Raw genomic sequence first — 19,859 nt, 5'->3', positions numbered from 1 at the left:
GTGGTGGTAGCAATGGACGCAGAGCAGGCTTTTGATCGGGTCGAATGATCGTATCTGTCGGAGGTGTTCGGGTTTGGGCAGGGCTTCGTGGACCAGGTTTGACTGCTGCACAGGGCACCGATGATTCGTGTCCAAACAGGATAAGTTTGAAATACTTTGGTTTGAACCGGGGACAAGGCAGGGGAAAGATAAGGGGGCGGGTGAGTTGTTGGCTTGTTTTAGTTGCCAGGGTCAGCTTGTGATTTTGTATCTGTGGTTTGTTTTTCTCATACGTCCTTTAACTAAATATTTTTTAAAGATGGGATTGGCACTCCGGTCCCACTGGCAGTGGTATCGATGTTCGTGCCCCGCGCCTGCCCCAGGAGGGGGGGGGGGGGTGAAGAGAGGTCATTTTGACACTTTTGCGGGCTGGGAACTGGATTCTCAAAGCCTGCATGATTCTTGTCCTCTGGGCTGGGATTCACATGGGCGGGAATTGATGGAAGTATTTGCCAGCATGGCGCTGGCATGGTGGACCTTATGGTGGGTCAACGGGATAGCTGTTTAATGGCGATGTCCCCAAAATCCATCGGAAGTCCCCTCCTACTCACAATGCAAAACCTGCCTACTCCATCCCCACCAGGACACCTCTTGAGAGAGTCCCACACCAGAGACCCCCATAAAAGAGACCCTGTCATTACAGAGACGCCCACCAGTGAATTTTGATCTGGAAGGCTTTCATTCACATCATCATGAAATTGGTTTTACTAGGCTGTGATTGACAGCTTGCACACAGCCAGCTGTCTAGATTGTTTAATCTCGTTTTCGTTCATGTTTGAGTGGATTTCAAGTACCCTGCTGTGTAACTAACCACAATTTTATCAACATCTGGCTGTGATTGACAGGTCTTGGACCACATCAATAGCAGTTAAGTGCTTTCTGCAGAGAAATAGCAGAAGTGAGAGCATTTAACTGCTTTTGATTGCAGGTCAAAGATTTGGGGCTGGATTCTCCGCACCCCAATGCCGAAATCGCGTGCAGCGCCGAGGCGGAGAATCCAGTTTCACTCACAGAATCGGAACCGGCGCCGGTTCCTCGATTCTCTGGCCCCCGGGAAGTACGCCGCACCACGTATCACCCACCTGCACCCATTGCCAGAGGCCCGCCCCACTATTTTCTGCCCCCAACCGGCCGAAGTTCTGACCGTTCAGGATACTCGCGTGGTGGCTGCGGACTCAGTCCGCGACCGCCATGTTCGGGGGCAGGCCGATCGGAGGGCTGTGGGGGCCTCATACAAACCGGGGTATTTTTGAGCGGGCAGTCCGTGTTGGGCGCGCGGCCGATTGGGGGCACTATTTACGAGGTCCAGCTCCGCGGTCTGAGTCCGCCATGGAGCACGGCGTGGCTGTTGGAAGCCGCCACCGTGCGCATGCACGGCCTCTGCCCCAGACGTGCGGGGGGGCCCATATCTGCAGCTAGAGCTGCGAGCTTCACGACAGGTCCCTGCTAGCCCCCTGCAGGGCTGTGAATATGTGGCCTTTTGACACCAGTTCTTCTGGTGTCAAAGGCCACAGTTTTTACGACGGCGTGGGGACATAGTCCCTGAAATGGAGAATCCAGCCCCTGAGGGGGTTCATATCCAGCTTTCTCTTTCCAGGAATTTACAACTGCTGCTTTCTCTGCCTGAGTCAGCAGGTGTAGGGTGCAGGTGAGTTTTAAAGCAGTGATTTCTTTCACTATCTCTATCTGGACTGCTCTCTAGCTTCCAGGCAGGGGTCTCTGTAATGGGGGGGGGGCCTCTGGTGGGTCTATGTAACAGGAGGGGGTCTCTCTTATGGGGGGGTCTCTGATTCGAGTCTCTGTAATGGGGGGTGTCTGGTGGGAGTCTCTCTTATCAGAAGGTCTCTGGTGGGGGTCTCTTATGGGAGTTTCTAGTATGGTTTGGTCCGGAAGCAGTGGGTCACCCTTGCACTGTGGGAAGGGAGTGACTCAGCAATTCCATGGTGGCGGGGTGGTGAGCAGAATTGCGTTGTGGGGAGGAGGGGGACCAGCTGCCGGACCTTGCTATCGGGCCACTCAGTAAAAATGGTGGCCGATAGTGGGATTCACGAGGCAATTCCTCGTAATCCCCGCCGTGTATGGCAGGAAATAGTCAATTGCCTTTGGATTCCTGCTCCCAACACGAACGGAAATCAGAGCTGATTCATCTTCGATGGGAGAACATGGGGCTGGATTGTCCGTTTCAGAGAATTCGCAGGCATTTTACGGCGAGAAAATCGGCGCTGTACCCTCACCGAGTCCGGGACCAGTGAGGGGCTAGCAGCGGCACTGGGTGAAACTCCTGGCACCCGCGTTGAAGACGGCCGGAGAATGGCCGGGTCCGTGGCCACGCATGCGCACGGCGACGACCTGCAGCAGTCGCGCTGTACAACATGGCGCCGGCCATGCGTGGACCCGTCCCGCCATCCGCGACCCCACAGGCCACTCCCTGGCCACCCTCTAGCCACCCCCCACCAGACCCCCAGCCCTCACGAAAGCCCCCCCGGGCCAGTGGCATGGACCCCGGCCAAGTGTGGTGGCGCTGGACACAGTCCGCAGCCGCCACACCGCGTTCCCGGCCGCTCAGACCACACGCCAACCGCACGGTCAGGAACTCGGCCCATCAGGGGAGGAGCATCGCTGGAGGGGCTTCCGATGACATGCCAACGCCGTTACGATGATGCCATTTTGGAGGGGGCGGAACATGGCTGACCGGCATCCACTGATCGAGTGGATTCTCCGCCCGATCGCCGATTATGATATCGGCGTCAGGCAACGGTGAATCCCGTCCATAGTCTCCCAAAAGGAGAATTGAGCCCAGTATGTATTCGATGGGCTGAATGGCCTCTGTCTGTGATGTATTGACTCTATGAACATCATGAGATCCAGTGGGAGTAAATAACAGCCAGTGCTCATGTTCCTGAAGTACACAGTTCATCCTTCGGACATTAACCAGCTCTTGTTTTTCTTTCAGCTGAGGACTGTGAGCTCTTAACCAAGATTCCCAAAGTCAAGTGCTTGAGAAACATGAAGCGAGAAGGTAAGTCAGCGTATATTAGTGCTTTTTCCACCATTCACCCCATACAACCTTGTTCGTCACATGGTCAATTGTTTCAAATGTAGTCCCCATTTAGCTTTTTGTCAGCTGTGTCTCAATGGTAGCACTCTCATTTCTGCATCATAAGAGCATGTGGAATTGGAGGCTACCTTACTGAGCTGGAGAGTGGGGATAATGGGTATGTTCTCAAATTGACACCATGTAACTAATGCTGCTCCTCAGGGATCTGTACTGGGGCCACAGCCTTTTATTATCTTTACAGATGACTTGGATAAAGCAATAGAGAGCCATATTAAGCTGCTGACCACACTAAGTTAAGTGGTGCAGTAAAGAGTATGATAGGATCAGGAAGTTATGAAGGACTTGCTATGTGTAACTGTAAAGGCAAAGCTCTGACAGATGGAGTTCAATGTGAGTATCTGCAAGATTATCTACTTTGGACCGAAGAAACATAAATTATTTTCTAGTTGCCGAGGAACAGGAATTGGGAATAAGAAGGGAGATTTTGAGATTCCTTGTGTTGTAATGTTGTTTGCTATCTCACCAAGAGGTCTGGAGGTTTGTGTGATTGACTATAAACTGTTTACTGTTAACACTCAACTATATATATTTCCCCAAGGTATAAGAACACCAGAACTAGGAGCAGGATTGGGCAATTCAGCCCCTCGAGCCTGCTCCGAGGCTGATCGCCTCTCGGTCACGACTACGCTTTCCTGCCTGTTCTCCATAACCCTTCAACCCAATCCTAATTAAAAATCTGTCTATCTTCTCCTTAAATCTGCACTGTCCCGGCATCCACCGCGCTCTGAGGTGTAATCCTAACCAGGTGCTATGTGCATGCCGATCACACAGTCTACCAGTCAGTCTGCCAGTCTCTCTGCATCACAATGTGGGCAGTACTGCCCACCAATCCCACATGCATCCTTGCCTTGCTGAACACCGTAATACTACACCACACCCCAGGTTTTTACCCCATATATTTACAATACAATCTCTCCTCATGTGGCTTCTCACCTCACAAATCTCTGAGTCTATAAATTCAGATGGCCTTCCAGACCTGGTTGCCATCCACATTGGGAGGAGTTGTGGGATCGGTTGCTTTGGACAGACCTTGTTGGTTCACAGTTGAAACTTCTGGCACTTGGTTGTCTCCGTCTGATTTTCTCCTGCATTTCTCCGAGTTGAATCTCTCTTTATCGACAAGCCGTTTGCTTTGTTTGGACACCCGGGGCTGGATTCTCCGTTCCTTCGTCTGAGTGCTGACGCCAACAGAGGATCCGTGGTGTTCCACGTCGGAAATATCGGTGCCACACCCGCTACAGGTGAGGCGCTAGCACCGGTGCTGCGTGAAACACCTGCGCAATCATCGGGTCCATGCTGGAAATGCGCTGGGCTGACAAGCTGCAGCTGCGCGTACACCTACACACTCACCAATCGTGCCTGAAACGATGGTGCCGGTTGCGCTGGACCGCATACCTGTCCACCCTGGACCCACAGCCCACCACCTGGCCATCCCCCACTCCTCCCCCCAACCCTGGAAGAAGCCCCCAGCCAGCGGCACAGCTGTCGGTGAAATATGGCGGTGCTGGATACTGTTCGTACACCCTCTCTCTCCGCAGCCGCCAAGCCAGGCTCACAATCGTTGACATCACACGTGGTCTGCGCAGTCAGGAACTTGGCCCATCGCGGGTGGGCCCATTAATGGCATTCCAACCACTTCCTGCTTCGATTTTGGCTTCGGGAGCCATTCTGCACCCAATCGGCATTCCCAATTTTGTGTCGGGCAATGGAGAACCCCGCACCCTGGGTTTGTCCTGATCCTTCCGAAGGGAATGTTCACTCTGTTCCTTCACGTGATGGGCTCGGGCTTTCTTTTTCTGTGGCGTCTGCCATGGTTTTTCAGGCATTTGAAGATGTATCTCCCCATGTTTGGACATTCCTCATTATTGAGCTCAAGCTGCAGTTTGACTTCCATTGCCACACCATGTTCATTTCTGCACCCCTTGCTGAGGTGTGGCTGTGATGAGCTGGTGGTTGCTGCTCTCTGGCTCCAGCACCGACTTGCTGCTGTGTGTTTTGGCTGGAAACTGCAGCTTCATTGCTGTGGTTTTGGCTGGTTGTGTGACAGCAACTTCGGATTCCGATGTTAGGACTCATCGTTTTCCTGTGCACCTTCCATTCAGAGCATAGAATCATAGAATCCCTACAGGGCAGAAGGAAGCCATTCAACCCATCGAGTCTGTATCAACCTTCCGAAAGAGCACTCTACCGAGGTCCACTCCCCCGCCCTATCCCCGAAACGCTGCGCATCGATCATGGCCAACCAACCTAACCTGCACATCTTTGGACACAAGGGGCAATTTAGCATGGTCAATTCAACAAAACCAACAGCATGTTGGGTGCTCATCTGAAGACTTGGCTTGTCTAACTGCTGCTGTCCGCAAAAGAATTGGACTAACCGGTTCCCCAGAGTGCAGACAATTCAGAGCTGAAGGCCCAATTGAGAGGATGTGTACCAATTTCGAACTGCCTGACTATGTGGATGCCTTTTTCTAAGGTCAGATATTTTTTGTCTGTAGTTTGTCCGAAAGGGCATGATCAGTCACTCCGACTTTTTTGACCTCTGACCTCAGGTTGCCGTAGTCACAGCCATGGGTAAATCTGTGTAGCTCATTTGTGGAAGAGTCAGCAGATTTTCTAGATTGCTGGACTCACTTGTTGAATATGCTCACAGGGCAGCGTGGTGGCGCAGTGGTTAGCACTGCTGTCTTACAGCGCCGAGGTCCCAGGTTCGATCCCGGCTCTGGGTCACTGTGCCTGTGGAGTTTGCACATTCTTCCCATGTTTGCGTGGGTTTCGCCCCCACAACCCAAAGATGTGCAGGGTAGGTGGATTGGTCACGCTAAATTGCCCCTTAATTGGAAAAATTAATTGGGTACCATAAATTTATTTTAAATTTTTTTTAATACATCTTAAATTAAAATAGTTATCGAAGCACTTCAGAACATCTTCAAAATGATCTGGGGCTGAAGTTTCCGCTTCCCGAAACCAGCAGCTAGAATTGTGATCAGGCGGTGAATAATGGAAAAATCGCATTCTGCGCCTGGCGCCATTTTCAACGCCATGCTCCAATCCACTGCTAGCGCCGTTAATGAAATTTGCGTCCCGTTCTGGATGGCCCATACAAAACCGTCATTTACATGGATTTGCATGAAATCTCATTCACGGATTGCACACAGATATGCTCCACCCCTATCAGATGGAGGTCTTGTAGGCACGAATTGGTGCAAGTCTTTACAAACAGGGCCTGGGCGCCTTGGCTGTTGAGGGGGAGGGAGAGGGTGAACAAAATCTCAAAAACTATCAAAACATGTTGGACTTGCTGGGGGCTAGCTGCCTGGGCTGGTGGAGTAGCAGGGAACAACTTGCTGCCAGGTCTGTTCACTCAGGGTGTCCCCCTCGGGATCGAGGTGGCCTGGCTCAGATCGCCATTGCTGGAGTATGTGATTTAAACACACCCCTTTGGCGCACTCACAGGCTCCTGGCTGCTCACACTGCCGACTGCTCACTGCGTCCGATAAATGCTCAGAGAACCTCCGGTGATGTGAGACCCATCCAGGCTGCCCTTCTGGAAATTCGCATTTCCCAGCGGTATCATCAAGGGTGTGAATGTGGCCATGCCCAATCACCAGCCCACCAAGTGTTAGCACTCCTCAATGCACTCGTCAGAAGTGCAGAGGAAGCAGGGGATTATCAGGGCTCAGTCCAACCAAAGGACACCTCCACCGTGGCCTTTGAAACCCTCCCTGGAGTACTGCCCCTCTCAGGGCAGGGGCCGCACTAGTGACCCCCATCCCTTAGGATCACGAGCTGTCTCCTCCTGGTAAATCTGGCAGCACTGACTGCCTCCGCCACCAACCCCTTGTGCTGTTCAGAAGGGCGGGCTGGAGCCTGCGGCCCACCTGTGGAAGAGAGTGCCCCTCCTCTCCACTTAGGGATCAGTCGTAGAATTTAGAATTTACATTGCAGAAGGAGGCCATACAGCCCATCGAGTCTGCACCAACCCTTGGAAAGAGCACCTAACTTAAACCCACACCTCCACCCTATCCCAGTAACTCCACCTAATTTTTTGTCACTAAGGGGCAATTTTAGCATAGCCAATCCACCTACCCTGCACATTAGACTGTGGGAGGACATCCGGGTGGGATGAACCCACGCAGACATGGGGAGAAAGTGCAAACTCCACACACAGTTACCCGAGGCCGGAATTGCAGCTGGGACCCTGGAGCTGTGACACAGCAGTGCTAACCATGCCGTCCCAAGGAGTGTGTCCACTTCAGACTTTTCTGAGCCACCTTCATGGCTGGAATGAGTGTGTGGTGAGTGGAGTGCCGAAAAGCGGCTCAAGCTTGTCAGGCTCTTCAGCGTGAATTCCTGCCCCAGCGGTTACACCACCAGGGGGGTTGGGAATTGCTTCCAATTCATGCCGGCTGAGTGTTGGCCGAATTGCATGTCCTGAATCTCAGAACAAATAGCGTCCCCTATGGCCACTCAAATTGCACGCTATTCAGTTCCAGTGGGAACACTTTGAGTGCAATTTACCGGCTTCGTCGCGTCCATCCTGGTGACGTGACGAGGCTAGTGAATCTCGCAAGATTCTCAATGCTTGAGATGTCTCCCGCGATTCATCCAAAACTCGCGAGATGTCGCAATCTGGGTCTTGCACACACTGGGCGAGATCCAGATAGATATACATATTTAAATGGTTCATTAGGCTCAATTTCCATATGATCAGCGAGATTGAAGTCGAATGTAATGGCTTCCTGGGAATGAACCGGCTCCACAGTGAGAAATCACACAGGCATCGTTTAGTACTCCTTTTTTAAAACATGAAGCTGGCACAATGGCTGCTGAGGGGATCTGAGGAGGTGAGTAGCCATTTCCATTTTCGGGAATGCAGCTCAAGTGCACTGGAGTTTCTGGCCTAGGGAGGTGTACCCCTCAATATGGTTGAGCTTGGTTGGGGGGGTTGCAGCATTCCAGGTCAGGGGTTTGCCCTGGGCTGGCTGGGGGCAGAGTGGGAGGGCTGAGGAACCTTTAGTCTGTGAGGTCGTCAGGCTGGTTTAGCACGGTAGAGGCTTGTTTAGCCCACTGGGTTAGCTGGCTTTTAAAGCAGACCAAGGCAGGCTAGCAGCACGGTTCAATTCCCGTACCAGCCTCCCCGAACAGGCGCTGGAATGTGGCGACTAGGGGCTTTTCACAGTAACTTCATTGAAGCCTACTTGTGACAATAAGCGATTTTCATTTCATTTTTCATTTCAAATATTGTGGATACCCATGACAGGGGCAACTACAGCTGCCGCCGGTCTGTCCTACCAAACTCTTCCAGAACAAAGTCCTGCTCTTGGTTATATGCAGCCGGTCACTTTAACTCCCTTTGACTGTGAACAGCCTCTAACTACACAGCTGAAGGCTGTGCCTAATAAGGAATTGGCCTTGTTGCTTGCGAGTGCACTTCACAGCTCCCAAGCGGTGCTGCAGGTTGTGTTTGCTGCTTGCTGCTGCCTGTGACTGCAAATGCCTGATGGCTGCTGCTGCTCTTTCCTTCTTTTTCTGTAGCCTGGTGTAAGGGATTGGAGGATGAGAAGGTGATTATCATAGATTATCATAGAATTTACAGTGCAGAAGGAGGCCATTCGGCCCATCGTGTCTGCACCGGCTCTTGGAAAGAGCACCCTACTCTATCCCCATAACATAGTATCCCCACCCAACACCAAGGGCAATTTATCATGGCCAATCCACCTAACCTGCACATCTTTCGACTGTGGGAGGAAACCGGAGCACCCGGAGGAAACCCACGCACACACGGGGAGGATGTGCAGACTCCGCACAGATAGTGACCCAAGCCGGAATCGAACCTGGGACCCTGGAGCTGTGAAGCAATTGTGCTATCCACAATGCTACCGCGCTGCTACCGTGATCTGCTGCCTGGGCTGGAGAGGTGGAAGGGGAGCACATTCTCTCCACTGACTTGTTCTGGGCCCCCAGATACGGGGAGAAAGTGTAAACTCCACACAGCCAGTCACCTGAGGCCGGAATTGAACCCGGGTCCCTGGAGCTGTGAGGCAGCAGTACTATTAAAAAAAATTTTTTAATATAAATTTAGAGTACCCAATTCATTTTTTCCAATTTTTTAGGAGCAAGTTAGCGTGGCCAATCCACCTACCTTGCACATCTTTGGGTTGTGGGGTCGAAACCCACGCAAACACTGGGAGAATGTGTAAACTCCACACGAACCGTGACCCAGAGCAGGATCGAACCTGGGACCTCAGCGCCGTGAGGCAGCAGTGCTAACAACTGTACCACCAAGCTGCATAGCCTGGGGGTCTCCATGGGATGGAGAGGCAGCTGAGTTGAGCATCAGAGGCCTCTGCATAATCTGGCCATTGCCAGTCCTGGATGCTCCACATTTTCTGCACCATGGTGTCAACGCCTCGACGATGCTCCTCGGTGACTGGGCCATGCACTGCAGTGCCTCGGTAATGCCCACCTGCGTCTGGGACATGATGTCAAGGCCCTCAGCCATTGTCATGATGGATTGAGTTATGCCTTGGGCATCACCACTCAAGACACTGATGTTGTGCTCCAGGCGTTCCACTGCGGTTGCCACCCTGGCAGTGCTGGCAAAGGTGCCACACATTGTCAACATCATCTCCTGCACACATACACTTTGGGACTCCTCCAATTGGCTATGCACTCGCTGGATTGTTACTGACATCCCATCCTGAACCTCAATGCTGTGTTCTATCACCTGCATCAGGGGAGTGAGTGGTGAGGGAGCGTCTAAAAGCAGCTCTGTCATGTTAGCAGCGAGAAGCTGAGGCGCGAGCCCGGCAAATCAGACGGCGAGACAGATAGTAATGCTGAGAATCTCTTGGGGGCTCATTTTTGCCACCAAGTGCCATTAAAATACGGGCTACGATCGTGCCAACACGGCGTTCGGGAAACACGAGTTCAAACGAGCCAAACGAGTCCAAAATGCCACTTAGCAATTTTTCCGTTAAATCGTTTCCTCAAGATGTCCAGTATTACTCACAGTACTTCAGACGTGACCTAACCAGGACTTTGTATAGCTGAAGCGTGACTGCTACTTCTTATAGTATAGTCCTCTAGATCTAAAGGTCAGCATTCCATTAACCTTGCTTATTTTTCTCTCACCCTTTTCATGAAATGTTAATGATTTCTGTGGAAACTGGATCACATTCCATGCAGTTTCCCCTCCTCCTATCGGAGGCCCCAGGCTCTTGTATGGGCAAGTTCTTCAAGATAAGAAGAACTGGCACAGTCAAGAATCAAACCTGAATTCCCCCAACATTATTGGCACAGAAAGACAATGCACCAATACACTGGAGCCTTTGAAAAGGTGGTCACTTTGCCGAGGGGTCGTGTCTGAATTAATGGTGGTGGATTAATGACACTCAACCGAGAAAGCTTTGTGAGTCCCTCCAAGGCCTCACCCCTCCCTATCGCTGTAATCTCCAATGTCCTACAACCCTCCAAAATATCTGTACTCCTCCGATTTTGCCATCTTTTGCATCCATCAGATTAATCGCTTCACAATTGTTGGCTGTGTTTCCAGCTGCCAAGGCCCTAGGGCTGGATTCTCCGGTCGCAGACACCAAAACCGCATTCGTCGATGGGCCAGAGAATCCAAGTACCGACAGAATTGGGGGCGGCCCGGCTTCAACGAGGCGCCCGTCCCGTCAGGCCATTGCCTGAGGCCGACCCCCCGGTACTCCGCCCCCGACAGGCCAAGTTCCCAATGGCGTGGGTCTCTCATGGTCTCACCCGTCGGGAACTCAGCGTGGCAGCTGCGGACTCAGTCCAGCGCTGCCACAGTCGGGGGAGGGCCGATCCGCGGATGGGGGGAACATCATTCGGGGCTGGGGGCACTGTGGTGGGGCAGTCCGGGGCACGCGAGCCGCCGAAGGGGGGGAATATTTTGCGGGCCGGGTCCGCGGGCTGCGTCCGCCATGAAGCACGGTGCGGCCACTGTAGGCCGCCGCCGTGCGCATGCTTGGCCACGGACCCGACAATTCTCCAGGCCGTATCAGCAGCTAGAGCTGTGTGCTCTACGCTGCCTTCCTCCTAACCCCCAGCAAAACGGGGAATCGGTGGCCATTTTGCGTCGGTTTTCCGCCACCGTTCCCACGCCGGAATGGGGCCATTGTCTCCAATTCGGAGAATCCATCTCTGGAATTCCCTCCCTAAACCTCTCCTTTTTGCCTCTCTCTCCTTAAAACCAGCTTCTTTGGCCAAGCTTTTGGTTACCTGTTTTAATATCTCCCTCTTTGTGTCGGTGTTATAATCTACCTGATAACACTCCTGTGGAGTGTCTTGGGATGTACAAAGGCAAGTTGTTTTGGTCTCAGTGTGAAATGCTTCTCTGTCTATAGGGTTAATCCGGTCAAGGGTGAAGGGAGCTGATGCCGCTATTGCAGAGGTCCTAACCTTCCTTGACAGTCACTGTGAGGTCAACAAGGACTGGCTACAACCACTCCTGCAAAGAGTTAATGAGGTGAGTCTCTGGGAGCTGTTCTGTGCCACAGTGACATTGGCAGTACGACTGGGCCAGAGGGAATGGTGTTGAAGGGTAAGCAGTTGGGCCTGTCAAGGTGATGGCTCTTCGTGAATGGAAATAAACTATTCTTAGGCAAAGCCAGCATTTATTGCCCATACTTGATTACCCTTGAGAAAATGGCGGTGAGTTGCCTTGGTGAGCCGCTGCAGTCAATATGAGGTAGTTACACCTCAGTGCTGTTAGGGAGGGAATTCCAGGATTTTGGTGCAGCCAAATTTTGGTGAAGGAACACTTTGGGACATAGTTCCAGGTCAAGATGGAGGGGAGCTTGCAGGTGCCCACACAGCTGCTGCCCTTGCCATAGGTGGTGGAGGCTCTGGGTTTTGGATCTGCCTCAAGCAATTTGCCCCCTGCATTTGAGCACCTCTGCTCCATCAATGAGACGTTTCTTCCTGTTCCACATCTCTGACATCCTGACAAGTGAGACCGTGAATTCCGTTTGACTTTCTGCCACATTCAAAGTGTTTCTGTGCAGTGGACACATGCTCAATAGGAAGCAGATTGTTGTTTCCATGAACTTGCACTTGTCCTGCCGACTCTCAGGCTGGGATGCTGAGCTGAGTTGAAGGCTAATAACGAGTTATTAGTCTGGTGAAGTGACAAGACCAGGGAGCGGAGTGAGGCAAGCTTTACTAACAATATTTTTGTTTATTATGGTGAACCTAAGCAGCTGTCAGGGAGGAAACTATCCCAGACGGAACTATTTTCTGATTGTAGGACTCTTTCTCCCTCCCTCTGCTCTTTGCAGGTGACTCTGAAATGAGAGAAAAAGACCTGCATTTATATAGCACCATTTACAACCTCAGGACATCCCAAAGTGCTTTACAGCCAATGATGCAATTTTGCATTGCAGTCACTGACATCTTATAGGAACTATTTCAGGCCAACCTGTGCACAGCAAGCTCCCACAAACAACAATACGATGACCAGATAATCTGTTTTTGTGATGTTGATTGAGGTATAAATATTGGCCAGGACACCCCTGCTCTTCTTCAAAATAATAATTAGTGCCACGGGACCTTTTATCCTGCCCTGAGCAGGCAGCGGGCTATTGGTTCAATGTCTCATCTGAAAGATGGCACCTCTGACGCTGCAGTACTCCCTCAGAACTGGATTGGGGTTGTCAACTTAGATTAGGTGCTCAAGTCTCTGGAAGGAGCCATGGACCCTGGACCTTCCAACTCGGCAGTAAGTGCTATCAGAGCCATGACAATTACTCTGAAGTTCCGAGGCAATGTGCTCTGTCAGGTGATTGTGAAAGATGCCAAAATAATACTGGAGGTAGAGCAAGGAGTTCTCCTGATCAACATTTGGGCAGCACGGTAGCACAGCGGTTAGCACAGTTGCTTCACAGCTCCAGCGTCCCAGGTTTGATTCCCGGCTTGGGTCACTTTCTGTGTGGAGTCTGCACGTTCTCCCCGTGTCTGTGTCAGTTTCCTCCGGGAGCTCTGGTTTCCTCCCACAGTCCAAAGATATGTAGGTTAGTGGATTGGCCATGCTAAATTGCCCTTAGTGTCCAAAACGGTTAGGTGGGGTTACTGGGTTACGTGGATAGGGTGTGGGCTTGAGTGGGGTGCTCTTTCCAAGGGCCAGTGCAGACTCGACAAGCCGAGGGGCCTCCTTCTGCACTGTAAATTCTATGAACGTTTCACCTTCAACCAGTACAGAATATCTGAAAATTCATTCAGTTGTTGACTGTGGGTTTTGGCTGTGCTCTGATTGGTTATGATGCCAGCTTAAAGAAGTAACATTGCTTCAAAGATCAGTCTGTGGATTGTAAAATGCTTTCGGTTTGAGGAGGTGATGAGTGCTGTCTTGTATCGGAGGGCCCATAGAACCGTAGAATTCCTACAGTGCAGAAGGAGGCCATTCGGCCCATCAAGTCTGCACTGATCCTCTCCAGGCCCATTCCCCATCCATATCCCCACGAAACCTACACATCTTTGAACACGAAGGGGCAATTTAGCATGGCCAATCCACCTAACCTGCTCATCTTTGGATTGTGGGAGGAAACTGGAGCACCTGGAGGAAACCCACGCAGACACGGAGAGAAAGTGAAAACTCCACTCAAGACGGTCACCCGAGGCCAGAATTGAACCTAGGCCCCTAGCGTTGTGAGGCAGCAGCACTAACCACTGTGCCACCGTGCCACTCCCCTTGAATATTTTCCATTTCCCTGCTATATAAATGTAGTTCGTCGATGCTGACTGCAGCTATCTTCTCTTCCCCACTCTCCAGGACTACACTCGTGTGGCGAGTCCCATCATTGACGTCATAAGCCTGGACAACTTTGCTTATCTGGCTGCATCTGCTGATCTGAGAGGAGGTAGGTAGACGGGAGCTTTGGATTGGCTTTGTTTGTTTCAAAATGTGTCAAAGAAATCAAATCAGAAAGCACTAGGCCTGAGCGTAGTGAAATATTGTGATTGGCTTGCTCGCTCTTGTTTAAAGGCACCGGTAACTTTGGGGGCATTTGCTTGACTTGAGCTTATCTTCCTCTGCAGCTTTCAATCATTGCGTCTGTCACTCCTGAGAATAGATCATGAACTCTGAGAGACATAAATTACTAAATTACAACAGGAAGGGAAAAGAATATGGAGACTGGCAATATTTTTGTTGTTGTTGCCAGCTTTTACAAAGTCATTCCCAAGGGTGTACATGGGAGTCCACATGGGGAGTCCAGTCAATTCAACCGAGGAAGCCCAGACTTACATTCCTCACTTGCTTGTTTCTTCTCTTTGAATTTTGTGAATTGGAGGTTTGGAAAGCCCTAGGTTTTTTTGTTCATTGCTGTGAGTTTACTGGCACATGAGGACAGTCAAATCTGTGCCTACCTGCATCTTGGGACACGCCAGATGAAGAGGATCATGGACTAGAACGTTTTATATGGCCATGGGTCAGTGGGTAGTACTCTAGCCCATGAGTCAAAAGGTTGTGCTTTCAAGCTCCATTCCAGAGTCTTGGGCACATAGTGCAGGCTGACACACCAATGCTGTACTCAGGGAATGGGTCATGTGAGAGTACCTTTAAGAAATGGGTGTTTTTATGGAATAACTGTAGTGGTGTACCTTTAAGAAATGGGTGTTTATTATTGCAGTGATGTCAGAGTGGGTGGAGCTGGGCTGTCTGTCAGCTTTTTACTTTTGCTTGAGGTTTTTTGCTGCAGGGTGGGTTTGGTTTCATTTTAGTTCTGGAGAAGCTGCAATCACAGCAGGATGTGTGTGAATCTCTGTAAGCTGATGAATGTCCATTTGCTGATTTCAATGTGGTAATTGTTCTCAGTAGTGAAGTTAAGCCTGATGTCTTTCTGTTAAAAGGTGTTTTTAAGTCTTATGGATGTTAAAAGGAAAGTAAGAATTACTTAGTGTTGTATTCTTTGGGGGTTATATTTGAATTGATGGTTGCTAAGATGTTCACTGTATATTTGAAAAAGGTTAACTTGAATTCATAGAATAAACATTGTTTTGCTTTAAAAAATACTTTTCCATTTCTGCTGTACCACACCTGTAGAGTGGGCCGTGTGCTCCCCATACCACAATCTAGTAAAAGTCGTGGTCAGGTGAACTCCATGATACACTTTGGGGTTATCTAAACCATGGCCCATAACAAATGCCACACTGTAGAAGATGTTGTTTTTCAAATTAGATGTCTATCCTCTCAAATGACATAAAAGATCCCATGGTACTATTCGAAGGAGTGGAGAATGGGGGTGCGGTGGAGGGGGAGGGGAGTGGGGTGGCGGCGGCAGCGGTGGAGTTCTCACCAGTGACCTTCCCAATATTTATCAATTAACCAACATTGCAAAATGTTGGCAATCCCGGCAGCATGAAAGCCATTTGGGGACTCCCTTTGCCTTCTCTGCCCCCACTAGTTTTCTCGTTGGCCAAAAACAGGGGTGGAAAATCCCCGCCAGAGTCTTTTAAAACACGGGTACCCAAAAGTAAATTAACGGCGATAAATGTATAGAGGTGCCCTATCAGATAAACCTGTCAGAAATAAACAGAGAGACGTGCATTTATATAGCACCTTTCACAACTTCCAAAGTGCTTTACAGCCAGTGAAGTGTTTAATGAAGTGTAATGAAGTTCCTGCAAGACAACATTATGCACAGCAAGCTCTCACAGACAATAATGTGATTAATGATAAGGTAATCTGTTTTTGTGGTGTTGACTGAAGGGTAAATATTGGCCAGGACACTGGGAAGAATCCCACTGCTCTATGAAATAGTGCCATGGGATCTTTTACATTTCGCTGAGAGAGCAGACAGGGCCTCAGTTAAGACAGCACCTTTAACAGTGTAGCACTCCTTCAGCATTGCAATGGGGTGTCAGCCTTGATTATGTGGTGATGCCTCTAGAATGGACTTGAACCCCTAACTCAGCAGAGCGAGTGATATCACTGAGCCATGCATAACTTACAATTTAATTTTGCTTTGCTATAAACCCGGTTTGAGATTGTCATCTGTTTATTTCAATGCAGAATAAGAAGATCCCAGTTATACTGCTGGCTCTGCATTGGCTTTTTTAGTCATGGAAAACAATGCCAGTGGCATTGGAAAAACTTAAATGTTGGAAGAGAAAATTCTGCGTCCACTGAAAGGAATTTAAAATTTAAAAGTTTGGAAAAGCTGGCAATCCAGTGATGAATATTTTGAACCTCACCTAACATGTGGGTGCAGTCTGAGGCTCTGGTGTGAGGACCAAGCATAATGAGGCCATATTCAAGGAGTGATCTAATTAAGGTGATTTAAAGGAGTTGATAGCAGAGACAGAGAAACAATTTCCTCTGGTGACAGAGTCCAGAACAAATGAGCATAGTCTTAAAATTAGAGCTCGGCCATTCAGAGGTGGTGTCAGGAAGGACTTCTTCACACAAAGGGTGGAGGATTATTTTCCCTAAAGGGTTGATAAGTCTGCGTCAATTGGAAATGGCAAAACTGATAGTGATAGATTCTTGGAAGGTTACAGAACCAAGGTGGGCAGTTAGAGTTATGATACAGATCAAACATGATCTAACAGGTAAATGGGGCAGTCGATGGCAGAGTGGCTATGTCACTGGGCTAGTAACCCAGAAAGCCAGGCCAATGCTCCAGAGACACGGGTTCGAAACCCGCCATGGATGCTGGTGGAATTTAAATTCAATAATTAAATATGGAATTGATCGCCTCAGCAAGGATGACCATGAAACTAGCAACGATTGTTGTAAAAAGCTATCTAGTTCACTAATGCCCTTTAGTGAAGGAGAGTTGCCATTCTTACCCGGTCTAGCCTATCTGTGACCGTGTGTGACTCCAAACACACAGCAAAATAACTCTTAACTGCCCTTGAAAATGGTTGAGCAAGGCACTCAGTGCAAGGACAATTCGCAATGGGCTACAAATGTTGGCCTTTCCAGCGATGCCCAGATTCAGGCATGAGAGGCTGAATGGCCTCCTCCTGCTCCTATCTCCTGAATCACTTTTTTTCATTCTGCTATTCGGGTTAGACATGGCTTATTCACTCATTTCAAAGGCAGCACCACAATACTGGAAACGTGAAACAGGATGGGATTTTTCGAGGGGACTGTATTTTTGTTAAATTAAAGAAAATACAACCATGAACCACAAGCCAATTTAAGTATTTGCTAGATTTAACCAGGAAATGTCTCCACATTACAGCGCCTTGCAGTTGAGAATTTAACCAGACATGTGTCCCTTTATTTCCCCAGTCATGGGGGTGGCACAGTGGTTAGCACAGTTGCCTCATAGCACCTGGGACCCGGCCTTGGGTGACTGTGCGGAGTCTGCACGTTCTCCCCATGTCTGCGCGGGTTTCCCCCGGGTTTCTCCAGTTTCCTTCCACAGTCCAAAGATGTGCAGGTTAGGTTGATTGGCTATGCTAAATTGCCCTTAGTGTCAAAAAAGGTTAGGTGGGTTAAGGGGATAGGGTGGGTCCAGGTAGCATGCTCTCGATGGACCAAATGGCCTCTTTCTGTGCTGTAGGGATTTTCTATGATTTTATGCTACATACTTTGAGTTGAAAGAGGGTTTCATATGACAGTGTGCTTGGGGAGGAGAAAGCATTGTGTAATTCAAGGTGTGCCCTCAATACTGGAAAAAGCAAAGGGAGCAATTACATGGGAATACCACTATTTGCGAATCCCCTTCAAGTCAAACACCATCCTGACTTGGAATGATATCACTGTTTCTTCACTGGTGATCCCTAACAGCACTGTGGCTGTACCTACACCATATGGATTGCAGCGATTCAAGAAGGCAGCTCACCACCAACTTCTGAAGAGCAATTAGGAATGGGCAATAAATGCTGGTTTTGCCAGCGATGCCATATCCCATCAATTAATTAACAAAGTGATGTGAAGAGGGACATATAAGCTTCTGGTTGGTCGAGCTCAGAGCTGGACTGACTGGTCTCCCACATTTGTGTCTATCCTGTAATGTAATTTCATCACATTCCTTGCAGTCTCTCAGTTCAGTTTCCTTCTTGCTCATCGTGCTGTTTCCCCTCTCTCCCCCACAGGATTTGACTGGAGTTTGCATTTCAAATGGGAGCAGATGCCTATTGAGCAGAAGATGGTACGGTCAGACCCAACTAAATCAATACGGTAAGCACTGGATAAGAGAGTTGGCAAAGTTTGGTCCAACGTTGTTTACTTCCGGTTCAATCTTGGAGCCCACATATCAGTTGGTCACATGAATGTCATTGGCTGAAATCAGTTGTCTTGTTTTCAGCTGGTGCAAAGTAATTCTAAATGTGGCTGATGGTTTACATCAGGCAATATCAAATTGGCAACACCTTATACACCTTGCTCAATTCACCCTCAGTTGACCTCATTGAAAGGAAAAATAAATTATGATGCGCGATAGGAGCATGATTAATCAGGACTGATGTATGATAGGTGCTCAATTAATCAGGACTGGTGTGTAATAGGTGCTCTACTAACAAGGACTGGTGTATGATAGGTGCTCTACTAATCAGGACTAGTATGTGATAGGTGCTCTGCTAATCAGGACTACATAGAACATAGAACAATACAGCGCAGTACAGGCCCTTCGGCCCACGATGTTGCACCGAAACAAAAGCCATCTAACCTACACTATGCCATTATCATCCATATGTTTATCCAATAAACTTTTAAATGCCCTCAATGTTGGCGAGTTCACTACTGTAGCAGGTAGGGCATTCCACGGCCTCACTACTCTTTGCGTAAAGAACCTACCTCTGACCTCTGTCCTATATCTATTACCCCTCAGTTTAAAGTTATGTCCCCTCGTGCCAGCCATATCCATCCGCGGGAGAAGGCTCTCACTGTCCACCCTATCCAACCCCCTGATCATTTTGTATGCCTCTATTAAGTCTCCTCTTAACCTTCTTCTCTCCAACGAAAACAACCTCAAGTCCATCAGCCTTTCCTCATAAGATTTTCCCTCCATACCAGGCAACATCCTGGTAAATCTCCTCTGCACCCGCTCCAAAGCCTCCACGTCCTTCCTATAATGCGGTGACCAGAACTGTACGCAATACTCCAAATGCGGCCGTACCAGAGTTCTGTACAGCTGCAACATGACCTCCCAACTCCGGAACTCAATCCCTCTACCAATAAAGGCCAACACTCCATAGGCCTTCTTCACAACCCTATCAACCTGGGTGGCAACTTTCAGGGATCTATGTACATGGACACCTAGATCCCTCTGCTCATCCACACTTTCAAGAACTTTACCATTAGCCAAATATTCCGCATTCCTGTTATTCCTTCCAAAGTGAATCACCTCACACTTCTCTACATTAAACTCCATTTGCCACCTCTCAGCCCAGCTCTGCAGCTTATCTATATCCCTCTGTAACCTGCTACATCCTTCCACACTATCGACAACACCACTGACTTTAGTATCGTCTGCAAATTTACTCACCCACCCTTCTGCGCCTTCCTCTAGGTCATTGATAAAAATGACAAACAGCAACGGCCCCAGAACAGATCCTTGTGGTACTCCACTTGTGACTGTACTCCATTTTGAACATTTCCCATCAACCACCACCCTCTGTCTTCTTTCAGCTAGCCAATTTCTGATCCACATCTCTAAATCACCCTCAATCCCCAGCCTCCGTATTTTTTGCAATAGCCTACCGTGGGGAACCTTATCAAACG

The 19,859-nt window shown here is 49.4% G+C and overlaps 1 protein-coding gene across 1 annotated transcript in view; it reads left to right on the top strand.

Moving 5' to 3' along the window:
• galnt16 (UDP-N-acetyl-alpha-D-galactosamine:polypeptide N-acetylgalactosaminyltransferase 16) overlaps positions 1 to 19,859 on the top strand; it is a 238,832-nt gene that overhangs the window by 166,930 nt on the left and 52,043 nt on the right. The window contains exons 5-8 of the mRNA XM_072487379.1: positions 2,993 to 3,058; positions 11,533 to 11,654; positions 13,956 to 14,043; positions 18,233 to 18,317. Coding sequence (XP_072343480.1) covers positions 2,993 to 3,058; positions 11,533 to 11,654; positions 13,956 to 14,043; positions 18,233 to 18,317 — 361 coding nt within the window. The remainder of the gene's footprint in view (positions 1 to 2,992; positions 3,059 to 11,532; positions 11,655 to 13,955; positions 14,044 to 18,232; positions 18,318 to 19,859) is intronic.

The sequence above is a fragment of the Scyliorhinus torazame genome, chromosome 2 (genome assembly GCF_047496885.1).
Source record: "Scyliorhinus torazame isolate Kashiwa2021f chromosome 2, sScyTor2.1, whole genome shotgun sequence".
Taxonomy (NCBI): Eukaryota; Metazoa; Chordata; class Chondrichthyes; order Carcharhiniformes; family Scyliorhinidae; genus Scyliorhinus; species Scyliorhinus torazame.
The sequence above is the reverse complement of the archived record's forward strand: the minus strand, read 5'-3'. Positions and strand labels throughout refer to the sequence as shown.